Raw genomic sequence first — 13,096 nt, forward strand, 5'->3', positions numbered from 1 at the left:
CAGTGACCAGTGTGGACAGCCCTCCCGCTCAGCTTCCCTTTGCAAACTTGGGATTCCTTCGATGTATTGAAATAATCGAGTAATTATTGTCATAAGTGTTGATGCTACTGTGCCCTGCTTCAGGATCTCATTTAATAGCTGCAGGAACTCTACAAATTGGGGTCCGGTAGGCAACCCCCCCCTTCTTCCCCTAGAGCCCTCGAATATGTGACCCAAGTGGCCAGAGGGGCTCTGAAGATGTGGTTGAGGGACGGGCCATGAAGTGGGGCGAGTATCCTGGATTGGCTGCACGTGCCCAATCTAGCAGGTGACTCAAAAATTGGAGAACCTTTCCCAGCTGATATCGAGGCTGTAGAAAGTCTGCCTCTAGAAACTGGAAAGATGGAAGAGATTCTCCTCTGGAGCCACCAGAAGGAACCAGCCCTGTTGGACTTTTAACTTAGAATCTTAAGATGATAAATTTGTGTTGCTTTAAGCCACTAAGTTTGGGGTAATTTGTCTACAGCAGTGGGAAGCCGCCTAGATTCCTGTGTTACCTGAAGATAAACGCTGCGAGGCCACGCGGCAATTAGCAGCAATTAGCAGAGCGGGGAAAACCCAGGTCCGGTGCGTCCAGCTCCAGTTGCCAACCGGCCTCGAGCCCTGTTGCTCAGCGGCCTCTCGTCCGTCGGTCCCTTTAAGGGCGGGACGGGTGGGCGGAGCCTGTGGTTGCCTGGAGACCAGCCCCGGTCCTGACGCTCTGCCGTCGCCTCACCACCTCCACCTCTGCCTGGCTGCTTCCGGTCCCCCTGGAGTTCGGAGCCAGGTGAGCGGCCACCGGTGGTCCTGCATGCTTCTGGTCGACTTGCCGGCCAGGTCCGGCTCTTCCTCCGTCAGGCGGACGCGCCCCCAGAACCTGAGCAGGTGCCGTGGGCAGAAGTTGCCAGGAACCCCAAGCTCAGAGAATGTGCGCCCCTTTTGTGTTGCCTAGTGAAGGAATGAATAGCTGGAGTTAAAGAGCCTTAAGCCAGGGGCAACAGAATATAAACAAAAGTTACTGGGAAATACGCTTCCAGGAATGAGGTTGGCCTTATTTGTAGTTCAGATTTCACTCACAGACCAGAAAGCCTATCTACAGCAAAGACTCCCTGAGCTTCACTGAGGTGTGGGCTGGAAAGAGTAATGGGATTTGAAGGAAAAGAAAAGTGAGATAGTGTTGGTGAGAGCAAAGCCAGGGGTGTCCAGGTGATGCCATCCAAGCAGAGGGTGTGTGGGGTGCCCCCTGCACCCCCCAGGGTGTGAGGAGGGACTAGCCCTTGCCTGCACCCCAGGACTTGTCTTTGTATGTTGCTTGTTATCCTGAGATGCTTTCTTTTTATTTTTTTTAATTTTATTTTAATGTTTTATTTATTTCTAGGAGAGAGAGAGAGAGAGAGAGAGACAGCGTGAGCAAGGGAGGGTCAGAGAGAGAGGGAGTCACAGACTGAAACAGGCTCCAGGCTGGCAGTCAGCACAGAGCCCGACGCGGGGCTCGAAACCACGAACCACGAGATCATGACCTAAGCGAAAGTCGGAGGCTTAACCGACTAAGCCACCCAGGCGCCCCTATCCTGGGATGCTTTCAATGGGGCCAGTTTGGGAGGCCATGAAAACCGTGGCCTTGGGGACCTGCCCTTCAGCTCTGTGACCTTGGGCAAACGTTACATGGCTCCTTTTCTGGCATGAGGGGCACTCGGTTTGGCATAGGGAGTAGGCAGCCCACGATTTCAAGTTCAAAAACTTGACATAATAATGCAAAGTGGCATAATAATCACAGCATCATTGATAGTGTGCTGTAGCCCACTACTGGGGTTTCTGTGCATCATTTCATGTAATTCTTACAAATGAGACCAGGCACTGTTATTTCTATTTGGTATCTGAAGCAGAAGGAGTTTAACCTGCCACACACACAGCTGGTAAGGGGTAATGTGGGACCCTGAATGCAGCTTTTTTACTTTGCCTTGCAATTATATTTATTTTTAAATATTTATTTGTTTTGGGAGAGCACAAGTGGGGGAGGGGGACAGAGGATCTGAAGCGGTCTCTGTGCTGACAGGCTGACAGCAACTAGCCTAATGTGGGGCTTGAACTCTCAAACCGCGAGATCATGACCCAAGCTGAAGTCACTCAACTGACTGAGCCACCCAGGTGCCCCTAGTTTATTTATTTTTTGAGAGAGAGAGAGGGAGAATCCCAAGCAGGCTCCCACTATCAACACAGAGCCCGATGTAGGGCTCGAACCCACAAACCTCGAGATCATGAGCCAAGCAGAAATCAAGAGTCGGACACTTAACTAATTGAGCCACCCAAGTGCCCCGCCATGTAGACGCATTAAGAGATGGGCTTTCAAAATGGGAATTGGAAGCACGAAAGACCTTAAGGATTAAGTAGCCATTTTTAATGTATTGGGTTCCCTTCTTTCTGGAACAGTATTTAAAAAGAAATGGTAGGCAGTGTTACCAGTTTTAAAAAATTTTAGGAACAGGGTGACTGCTTGGCTCAGTCAGTTAAGTGTCTGACTTTGGCTCAGGTCATGATCCTGTAGTTTGTGGGGTCTGTGCTGACAGCTCAGAGCCTGGAGCCTGCTTCAGATTCTGTGTCTCTACCCCTCCCCTGCTCATGCTCTGTCTCTGTCTCAAAAATAAACAAACATTTAAAAATAAAAATAAATACAATAAATATTTTAGGAACAACCAATGCTACATTTTTATAAACTGATACTTTCGTAGTCGTAATTTTTCAAGCTTTAGAAAGAGAGTGAAAATGACATTGGGTTGTAATGATAAAATTCTATTTTATTTTATTTTTTTATACATTTTTTTTAATGTTTTATTTATTTCTAGGAGAGAGAGAGAGACAGTGTGAGCAGGGGAGGGTCAGAGAGAGAGGGAGTCACAGACTCTGAAACAGGCTCCAGGCTCTGAGCTAGCTGTCAGCACAGAGCCTGACGCGGGGCTCGAACCCACAAACCGTGAGATCATGACCTAAGCAAAAGTCGGACGCTTAACCGACTAAGCCACCCAGGCGCCCCATGTAATGATAAAATTTTAACTACAGATGAAACCTGAAAGTATGTAGAGCTACAGTTTTTCTTTTTCAGATAAAACTGATCAACACTTTGAAACAAACAGCTCCCAACCAAAGGGATCATTTGACACTTACATATATAAACTTTAGGACTTCTAAAGACGATGGTGAAAGAAAAGAAAAGAGCAGACAAAAAGGGGGAGAAGTTTGCCCGCTCTCCCTCCTCTGATAATCCAGACTTTTCCAAACAAGATGGCAATGCCACTAGACAAGAAATGTCCCCTGGTGCTGCCCCACCATTGGACATACATCTCAGTGAATTGGGGCCCAAAAAAGAGTCCAAAAATGAGGACCAGCTAAATGAAGATGCCACTCAATACGAAGAGCCCATTCTCACCAAGCTCATAGTTGAAAGGTAAATTTAATGGGTTGCGTCTTCCATTTCCCCGTTTCTACTGCTTTCATGCTCTGTTCTCTCTCTCTCCACAATCTCTTATTGTGGCTTTGCCTGTCACTCCCTTAGGTGACTATAAAAATCTGTATCTTTAGCCCTGTTATCTCTCTGGAGATTCATGTTCAAATTTTTAACTCCCTACTGGACATCGTCCACCGGACTTCAAGCCCCCTGTGTCTGAAAGCAAAGACCGCAGAACTTGAAATAAGATCTGGACTGGGGTCTGATCTGTGTGACATCAACCCCGTCATTGAACCTTTCTGATCCTCACATTCTTCACTGGGAAAAATACACCCCATAGAAAGTTCCTCTGGATGTCGCTCTTTCTCCCCCAGCCATTCGCTTCTCCGTTGATCCCTATTTCTGTAAGGGCACTGCCGTTTCCCTCCCTACCCAGGTTGTCGTCCTCCTTCCCTTTTATATTTCTTTTTCCTTCGTGCTTCTCTCATTAGCCTTTCCTCTATGTTTCGCCTCTTCATTCCCTCTTGCCTGGGCCATTGGACTCACTTCCTAAAGATTTCCCTGCTTCTAGACTCTTCCCAGGACTCCTGTATGGATTTGCCTTCCTAATTGTTTACGTACATCATTCCTGGGATTAGTAACCTGTCTGTGTAACACTTTGCCCCAGAGCGTGGTAATTAAAACAAATATTACCTCACATAGTTTATGGGGGTCACGAAATTGGGAGCAGCTCAGCAGGATGGCACTGGGTTAGGATCTCTGGAGGTTCAGCCAAGATGTGAGTCTAGACTGCCGTCCTCTGAAGGCTTGGCCGGTTGCACAGTTGCTTTCTAAGGGGCTCCCTGGCATGGCGGTTGGCAGGAGGCCTCGGTTCTTCATCACACAGCAGTGTGTCCCTTGGTGTCCTCACCACCTAGCAGCTGGCTTCCCCAGAGAGAATCCAAGAGAGAGCAAAGGCGGAAGCCATGTGGCTTTTGTGACCTGCTCTCAGTCACCACCCTCTGTCATTTATTTCTTTATTTTTTTAAAAATTGTTTTAATGTTTATTTTTGAGAGAGAGAAAGAGAGACAGAGTGCAAGCCATGCAAGGGCAGAGAGAGAAGGAGACACAGAATCAGAAGTAGGCTCCAGGCTCTGAGCCATCAGCATAGAGCCTGATGTGGGGCTCGAACTCCCAAACCTCAAGATCAGGACCTGAGCTGAAGTTTAACCGACTGAGCTACCCAGGCGCCTATACCCTCCATCATTTCTGCAGTACCCTAGTGGTCTCACAGGTCAGCCCTCTTCAGTGTGAGAGAGGATTCCACAAGGTGTGGCTGCTTGGACATGAGTATCTTTAGGTACCACACTCTTGAAAACTTTTGATTTCTTTCCATTGTCTACAGAATAAAACCCCTTAGCCCGATGCTCAGACCCCAGCCTGCCTCTCTGCTCTTAAACTCAAGAGCCCAGTTAGATGTTCCCCCACAATCCCATTTTTAAATCTTTGCTTGCAAAAATGGGTTTCTTTGCTGGAGTGTTTACCTGGTTTCTGAATGACCAAATCCCAACCTACGCTTCTGGTCCAAATCTTTTCCATCAATTCTTCCCAGTAGGAAGTAATTTTTCTCAAAACTTCTTTTATCATGCTTATCACTTTCTATCATACATTACTATGTACATAGTATGCACTACTTTCTATTACATACTTATGTAATATGTATGAATTACCATGATTTGTTTCCAAGTCTCAACTTCTCTACCAAGTGGAAAATTCTGTCCTACCACAGACACAGCCAGAGTATCAAACACCAGACCTTAGACAGAGGGCATGCTCAGTCAAGATCTATGGTTTAAATGATACCTGTGGCCATTTTTCTTTTCATTTCTTTTTATTTTTTTCTAAATATTTATTGATTTTGAGGAGAGCGCAAGCGGGGGAGGGGCAGAGAGAGGGGAACAGAAGATCCAAAGCGGGCTCTGCGCTGACAGGCTAACAGCAGAGAGCCCGACGTGGGGCTCGAACTCAAGAACCGTGAGATCATGACCTGAGCCGAAGTCGGTCGCTCAATCAACTGAGCCACCCAGGCGCCCCATCTTTTCATTTCTTAATCAATGTATGGTTACACCTAATGTCATGTTAGTTTCAGGTGTACAACATAGTGATTCAGCAAGCTTCTATGTTACCTCTGGCCACCACAAGTATAGCTGCCATCTCTTGTCACACAACACGACTGCAATACCATTGACTCCATTCCCTATGCTGTACCCTTTATTCCCCGGGACTTACTCCATAACTGGAAGCCTGCCTCTCTGTCTCCCCTTCATCATTTGGCCCATCCCCCCACCCCCTTCTGCTCTGGCAGCCATCAGCTCTCTGTATTTATGGGTCTGTTTTGCTTTTTGTTTGTTTTTCAGATTCCACATCTAAGTGAAATTGTATATTTGTCTTTCTCTGACTTATTTAATGTATGATTCTCTCTAGGTCCATCCATAGTGTTGCAAAAGGCAAGATATTATACCCTTTTATAGCTGAGTAATATCCCATCAAGTATACATACCACATCTTCTTTCTCTGTTCATCTATGGATGGACACTTGGGTTGCTTCCAGATCTTGGCTATTGTAAATAATGCGACAAACAGGGGTGCATTTATCTTTTTGAATTAATGTTTTCGTTTTCTTTGGGCAAATATCTGGTGATGGGATTACTGGATCCTATGATTTTTCTATTTTTAATTTTTTGAGATACCTTCATATGGTTTTCCAGAGAAGCTGTACCAATTTACATTCCCACCAACAGTGCATGAGGGTTCCCTTTCCTCCACATCCTCGCCAGCACTTACTTCTTGCCTTTTTGAGTCTAGCCATTCTGGCAGGTGTAAGGTCAAATCTCATTATGGTTTTGATTTGCATTTCCCTTATGGTGAGTGATGTTGAGCATCTTATCATGTGTCTGTTGGCCCTTGGTCTATCTTCTTTGGGAAAATGTGTATTTTGGTCCTCTGCCCACTTTTTAATTGGATCATTTGTATCTTTGGTGTTGAGTTATATAAGTTCTTTATATATTTTATACATTAACCCCTTATTGGATATATCCTTTGGACTCTCTTTTCTCCTTTGTATATTCTTGCCTCCTTTGTGGTAGAGTAACTGACCATGTAAGTGTGGCTTTACTGGGCTGTCTGTCCCGTTCCATTGATCTGTACATCTGTTCTTGTGCCAGTACCATTCTCTTTTGTTTACCACAGCTTTATAGTAGATCTTGAAATCTGGGTTGTGATACCTCCAGCTTTATTTCTCTTTTTCAGGATAGCTTTGGCTATTCAGAGGCTTTTGTGGTTCCACACAAATCTTAGTATCATTTGTTCTCATCCTGTGAAACATGTTGTTGGCATTCCAATAGTGATTACACTGAATCTGAGGATTGCTTTGGGTAGTATGGGCATTTTATTTTATTTTATTTTATTTTTTAATATTTTATTTATTTTTGAGAGAGAGAGAGAGACAGCATGAGCAGCGGAGGGTCAGAGAGAGAGGGAGACACAGAATCTGAAGCAGCTCCAGGCTCTGAGCTGTCAGCACAGAGCCCGACACGGGGCTCGAACCCACGAACTATGAGATCATGACCTTGGCCAAAGTCGGACGCTCAACTGACTGAGCCACCCAGGCGCCCCAGTATGGACATTTTAATGATATTAATTCTTAATCCACGAGCATGGAACATCTTTCCAATTGTTTATGTTGACTTCCATTTCTTTCATCTGTGTTCTATAGTTTTCAGAGCACAGGTCTTTCAGCACCTTGGTTAAATTTGTTCCTAGGTATTTTTATTGTTTTTGGTGCAATTGTAAATGGAATTGTTTTCTCAATTTCCCTTTCTGCTAGTATTTTATTAGTGTATCAATTAGGGTATTCTAGTATATTTCTGTATTAGTGTGTAGAAGGGCAACCGAGGGGCCCCTGGATGGCTCAGTCGGTGAAGTGTCTGATACTTGATTTTGGCTCAGGTCACAATCCCAGGGTTGTGGAATTGAGCTCTCCACGCTGAGCATGGAGGCTGCTTTGGATTCTCTCTCCCTCTCTCTTTCTCCCTCTCCCCTGCTCCCATTCTCTCTCTCTCTCTCAAAATAAATAAAAATAAACAAAAAATATTTTTAAAAATTATCATAAAATACACGTAACATAGAACTTCCTGTTTTAACTATTTTAAGTGTACGATTTAGGGGCACTAAGTACATTCTTCCTGTTGTGCCACCATCACCACTATCAATTTCCAGAACTGTTTCCTCCTCCCAGACTGAAACTGCCCAGAATAACTGTCACCGTCCATCTCTGCCCCTTTTCACTATTTCCACCTGGCTGTTGGCTCTCCCCACAATCTCTTCTCCACACAGTGGCCATCCAGGAGCTCTTTTTATGCCATAAATCTGATGTTGGCCAACTCCCCTCTTAGAGTCCTCTCCTGTCTCCTCTCCTCTTCCTCTCTTCTTCCTCTCTCCCTCCTCTCTCCCGCCTGTGCTCCAGCTGGGGTGCCCTTCTTTCTGTTGGCTGAACTCAAGCTATCGGCTCCTTCCTGCCACAGGACCTTTGCACTTGTGGTTCCCTCTGCCCATCATCCTTTTCCCAGAGTTCTTCTTAGGGCTATTTGTTCATGACCTGCATGTCTCAGTACAACTCCCGTGTCCTCTGAGAGGCCACTGCCCTGACCGCCTGTACCCAGCAGCCCCCTACTTATTCTCACCTGCATTCCCCAATCACACCTTTCACAAAAATTGAACATGATCTGGAGTCATCTTGTTTGTTTGTTTCCTCTTTGCTGCCTGTCTCTCCTCAATGGACTAAGATCACTCGAGGGCAGGAACTTTACAGTCTTGTTCATGGAGAAAGTTTGTTGAGTGAACGAACATGAAATATTGCTGTACTTCTTCATTGATGTTAATTATGATTTTAACCCACCGTCGCTTAGGGTTGCTCAGCCATTCAGTACCTTAAGCTTTATTTCTTTGCAGCTATGAAGGGGAAAAAGTCCGTGGACTGTATGAGGGAGAAGGCTTTGCAGTCTTTCAAGGAGGCTGTACCTACCACGTGAGTTACACATTTTGGGAATGGGCAGGGAGGAAGGCGAGAATGTTCGGGGAGAGTCTGAGATTTATATTTCCGGAAGAGTCCATCGAGTCTTCAAAAGAAATTAGAAGTACTTAACGCTGATTTGACTTTGAACCCCAATTACATATTTTTTAAAAATTTTTAGTGTTTTTTATTTATTTCTGAGAGAGAGACAGCATGAGCAGGGGCGGGTCAGAGAGAGAGGGAGACACAGAATCTGAAGAGTCTCCAGGCTCTGAGGGGGCTGTCAGCACAGAGCCCAACGCGGGGCTCGAACCCACAAACTGTGAGATCATGACCTGAGCCGAAGTCTGATCCTTAACCGACTGGGCCACCCAGGGACCCCTCCCCTCCAATTACCTATTTTAAGGTAAAACCATGGCTTCATACCACAGGAGTCATCATTTTAGATTGTTTTCTTTTCCTGACTTTAAAAAAAAAATGTTTATTTTTGAGAGAGAGAGACAGACCATGAGCAGGGGAGGGGCAGAGAGAGAGAAGGAGACATAGAGTCCGAAGCAGGTCAACACAGAGATGTCAGCACAGAGCCTGATGCAGGGTGCAAACTCACAAACCACGAGATCATGACCTGAGCCGAAGTCGGATGCTTATGCTTAACCGACTGCCGCAACTTTTCCTGATTTTCACTTATTGTGCAAAAAGGTGCCCTTCTTTTCCTGATTTTCATTTATTGTGCAAACAACCTGAAGGTGACTGGAGCAAAAAGCGAAGAGTAAAATCCCAGTGTTGTCATCCATTTGCCTTAAACGTTTTGGACACTCTATGTCCCTTTTATTCCTTGAATGGATACGTCAGCATTTACATGGGCCTATTGATTTTGCAGATAACATCTTGAAACTTTTTCACTTATGAATCCTTTGCTGTATTGCTGCAGGCTTTTCATAACTTAAATATTTTGTGGTAAAATATACATAAAATGTACCATTTTAACCACTTTTAAGCATGCAGTTCAGGGACATTAAGCACATAATCTTCCCCACCCTCCTCCTCCGGAAACTTTCACCCTCCCAAACTGAGACTCTGTCTCCAGTTAAACACCATCCACCCCCATTTCTTCCTCCACAATGTTTAAAATATTGCATAGCTTCCTGATTTACTATTCATGACCACATAATTATTAGATCACTTTTGTGGCAGTATTTGGCCGTCATTAGCAATGGCGCAGTGGATCATTCAGATTATCAAAGAAACGTGTGCTTTTATTTTTTTTTATTTTTTTATTTTTTTATTTTTTTTACAAATAGTTTATTGTCAAGAAACGTGTGCTTTTAATAAGAACAAGTCTTTGTGGTTGGGGTCGTAGAGCATGGGTCTCAGTCCCCTGATTTTTTTTCCTGCTAAACATACAACATGTTCTTATTCTCACGTCATGTCATCTCTTAAAAACGCCATTAGTGTGCCTGGATAATAGTCACAGACGTGGCTGTCCCATCTTGTGTGGAATAAGCTGCTGGCATTCATGGTGGTCAGAGTCTCCTTTCACCAATCATGGCACTAAGTGCAGCGCTGCTGTGTGAATAGGGCTGAGCGTGGAGCCTGCTTGAGATTCTCTCTCTCTCTCTCTCTCTCTCTCTCTCTCTCCTGTCTCCTCTCCCTCTCTCAGTCCCTCCCTCCCACTCCTCCCTTCCTGGCCTCTCTCCCAGACTTGCCTTTCCTGCTCACTCTCAAATTAAAAAATAGGGCTGCCTGGGTGGCTCAGTCAGTTGGGCGTACAGCTTTGGCTCGGGTCATGATCTCACTGTTCTTGGGTTCGAGCCCTGCATCGGGCTCTGTGCTGACAGCCCAGAGCCTGGAGCCTGCTTCAGGTTTTGTGTCTCTCTTTTTATGTGCCCCTCAAAAATAAATAAACATTAAAAAAAATTTTTAATAAAATAAAAAATCAACCAGCGAAACAGGATTACACAGGATCAACCCCTCCTGGGCTGCTGAGGACACAGTATCAGTTCCTACTACTACAGGGGGCCTTGTCTCGGTCCTTGCATCCACAGTGACCCAGTAGCTCAAGCCTGGCCCGTGGCCTTGCCCTAACCATTGATGTGGGGCAAATACCCCTCCATTTCTGGGTTCTCCTCCCCACCCAATGCCTGCTGCTTGCTGTGTAAGCTTTCCATAGTTTCCTCAGACTCCACTTATTTTGATTAAAAATAATCATCTCCTGGGTGGCTCAGTCAGTTAACACAACGTTGTTGTGACTGTAATTGATTCCATAATACAAACGACAGCCAGCCCGGGGTTGGAAAGCCCCTGGCTGCCCCAAGGTTTCCCTCGATGGCAGCCTGTCTGTTGTAAGCCCAGGCTAAGCTGGATGGATCCATGCTCCTAACTCACCCGTGAGTTAGGGCCGTGGTTATCCACGCGCGGTGCTGGGGACCAGCAGCATTACCTGGAAATTATTTCAAAATGCTTATCCTTGGGCTCCAGCCCAGACCTACTGATGAATGAGAGTCTCTGGGGTGGGCCTGGCAGATCTGGGTTTTCACAATCCCCAGGTGGATCTGAAGCATGGAAGAGCCTGAGGACCACTGAATTACCTGTTCTCCCCTTTCTCCACTGACTCTCACAAGGTGATTCTAAGGAACAACTAGAAGTACTCTTTTTTTCCCCCTAAGTTTGTTTATTTACTTATTTTGAGAGACACAGAGAGAAAAAGAGTGTGCACGAGCTGGGGAGGGGCAGAGAGAGAGAATCCCAGGCAGGTTCCATGCTATCAGCATAGAGCCGGACATAAGGCTCGATCCCACAATCCATGAGATCATGATCTGAGCTGAGATCAAGAGTCAGACTGAGCCACCCCAGAGGCCCAAACTGGAAGTCCTTTTCACCCTTGTTTTCTCTGATTGCATTTAGACATTCAGGCATGCTAAGTTTTCAGTGACTTGCTCCTATATGTTAACAGCAGACACTACATATAAATGGCCCATACGGACAATTGTGTATTGTCCACATAGAGGAATATGTCCGGGTGCCCAGGCACACCCCTACCAATAATTCCCAGTAAGCAGAAAACAGACCAGCATGACATTTACAAATGGGGTAGTTTCTAACATCCAGATAATGGTTTTAACCAGCTCTATCTAGCTTAAATAATTTTTTAAAAATATTTTTATTTATTTCTAGGAGAGAGAGAGAGACAGCGTGAGCAGGGGAGGGTCAGAGAGAGAGGGAGATACAGACTCTGAAATAGGCTCCAGGCTCTGAGCTGGCAGTCAGCACAGAGCCCGACGCGGGGCTCGAACCCACGAACCACGAGATCATGACCTGAGCGAAAGTCGGACGCTTAACCAACTAAGCCACCCAGGCGCCCCTCTAGCTTAAATAATTTTTAAAAATCTTTAAACTTTTAAGTGCAAAACCAAAAGTACATGAATTCTTTTGAGCTATGGAACTTTTACACAGCTGAATCAGGAGAGGAAGACACAGCCGAACTTACAACTCACGTTTAAGCATTGCACAGGACTGCTTGGTGTACGTTTTGGGGAATTTGGACAGGGAATTCATGCAGATGAAAGTGGGATGGGGACGCCTGGGTGGCTCAGTCGGTTAAGCATCTGACTTCGGCACAGGTCGTGATCTCATAGTTTGTAAGTTCAAGCCTCGCATCAGGCTCTGTGTTGACAGCTCAGAGCCTGGAGCCTGCTTCAGATTCTATCTTCTCTCTCTGCCCCTTCCCCACCCTCTCAAAAAAGAAAAAAAAAAAAAAAGTGGGATAAGTCTCTGTTCTGAGAACTAAAACCACAGTGGCAACTGGGGTATAAAATCAATGAATGGTCCTAAGGGTTTGCTGTTGTTCTGTTTTAAAGGGGATGTTTTCAGAAGGACTCATGCATGGACAAGGGACTTATGTTTGGGCCGATGGACTGAAATACGAGGTAAAGCATTCCAGATGTTATAGTTTTACACTGTAATTAATACAATGTAATGGTCAGCTTCCCACAATTAAACATACTACTTTCATAAGAGTAATTTAGCTCATGGGTTTAAAAAAGTCCATAGAACTGGGGCGCCTGGGTGGCTCAGGAGGTTAAGCGTCCAACTCTTGATTTCAGCTCAGGTCATGATCTCACCGTTCATGAGATTGAGCCCTGAGTTGGGCTCTTCACTGACGGCTCAGAGCCTGCTTGGGATTGTCTCTCCCTCTCTGCCCCTCTCTAACTCTCTCTCTCTCTCTCAAAATAAATAGATAAACTAAAAAAAAAAAAAGTCCACAGAACCAAAGAATACAGGTGAAAAGTAACGTGTTAGCTGCACAGGACCCACTGGTAATTGTTAATGCTTTCCTCTGTACCCTCTAGATGTCTTCTTTTTTTAATTTAATTTTATTTATTTTATTACAAATAGTTTGTCAAATTATTTTCCACATAACACCCAGTGCTCATCCCCACAAGTGCCCTCCTCCATGCCCATCCCCCCCTCCCCCCCACACCCATCAGTCCTCAGTTTGTTCTCAGCATTCAAGAGTCTCTCATGGTTTGCCTCTCTCCCTTTCCCCCACCATTTCCCCCCTTCTTCTCCCCCTTGTTCCTCAGTT

General features: G+C 45.4%; 1 protein-coding gene across 1 annotated transcript in view; it reads left to right on the forward strand.

Moving 5' to 3' along the window:
* The first annotated feature begins 728 nt into the window (after window positions 1–728).
* Window positions 729–13,096, forward strand: part of RSPH10B (radial spoke head 10 homolog B) — a 55,583-nt gene continuing 43,215 nt past the window's right edge. Inside the window, exons 1-4 of the mRNA XM_039226118.1 lie at window positions 729–805; window positions 3,119–3,460; window positions 8,451–8,526; window positions 12,369–12,437. Of these exons, the coding sequence (XP_039082049.1) occupies window positions 3,210–3,460; window positions 8,451–8,526; window positions 12,369–12,437 (396 nt within the window). The 5' untranslated portion in view covers window positions 729–805; window positions 3,119–3,209. The remainder of the gene's footprint in view (window positions 806–3,118; window positions 3,461–8,450; window positions 8,527–12,368; window positions 12,438–13,096) is intronic.

The sequence above is a fragment of the Hyaena hyaena genome, unplaced genomic scaffold, assembly GCF_003009895.1.
Source record: "Hyaena hyaena isolate Hyena2069 unplaced genomic scaffold, ASM300989v1 scaffold_20, whole genome shotgun sequence".
NCBI classification, from domain to species: domain Eukaryota; kingdom Metazoa; phylum Chordata; class Mammalia; order Carnivora; family Hyaenidae; genus Hyaena; species Hyaena hyaena.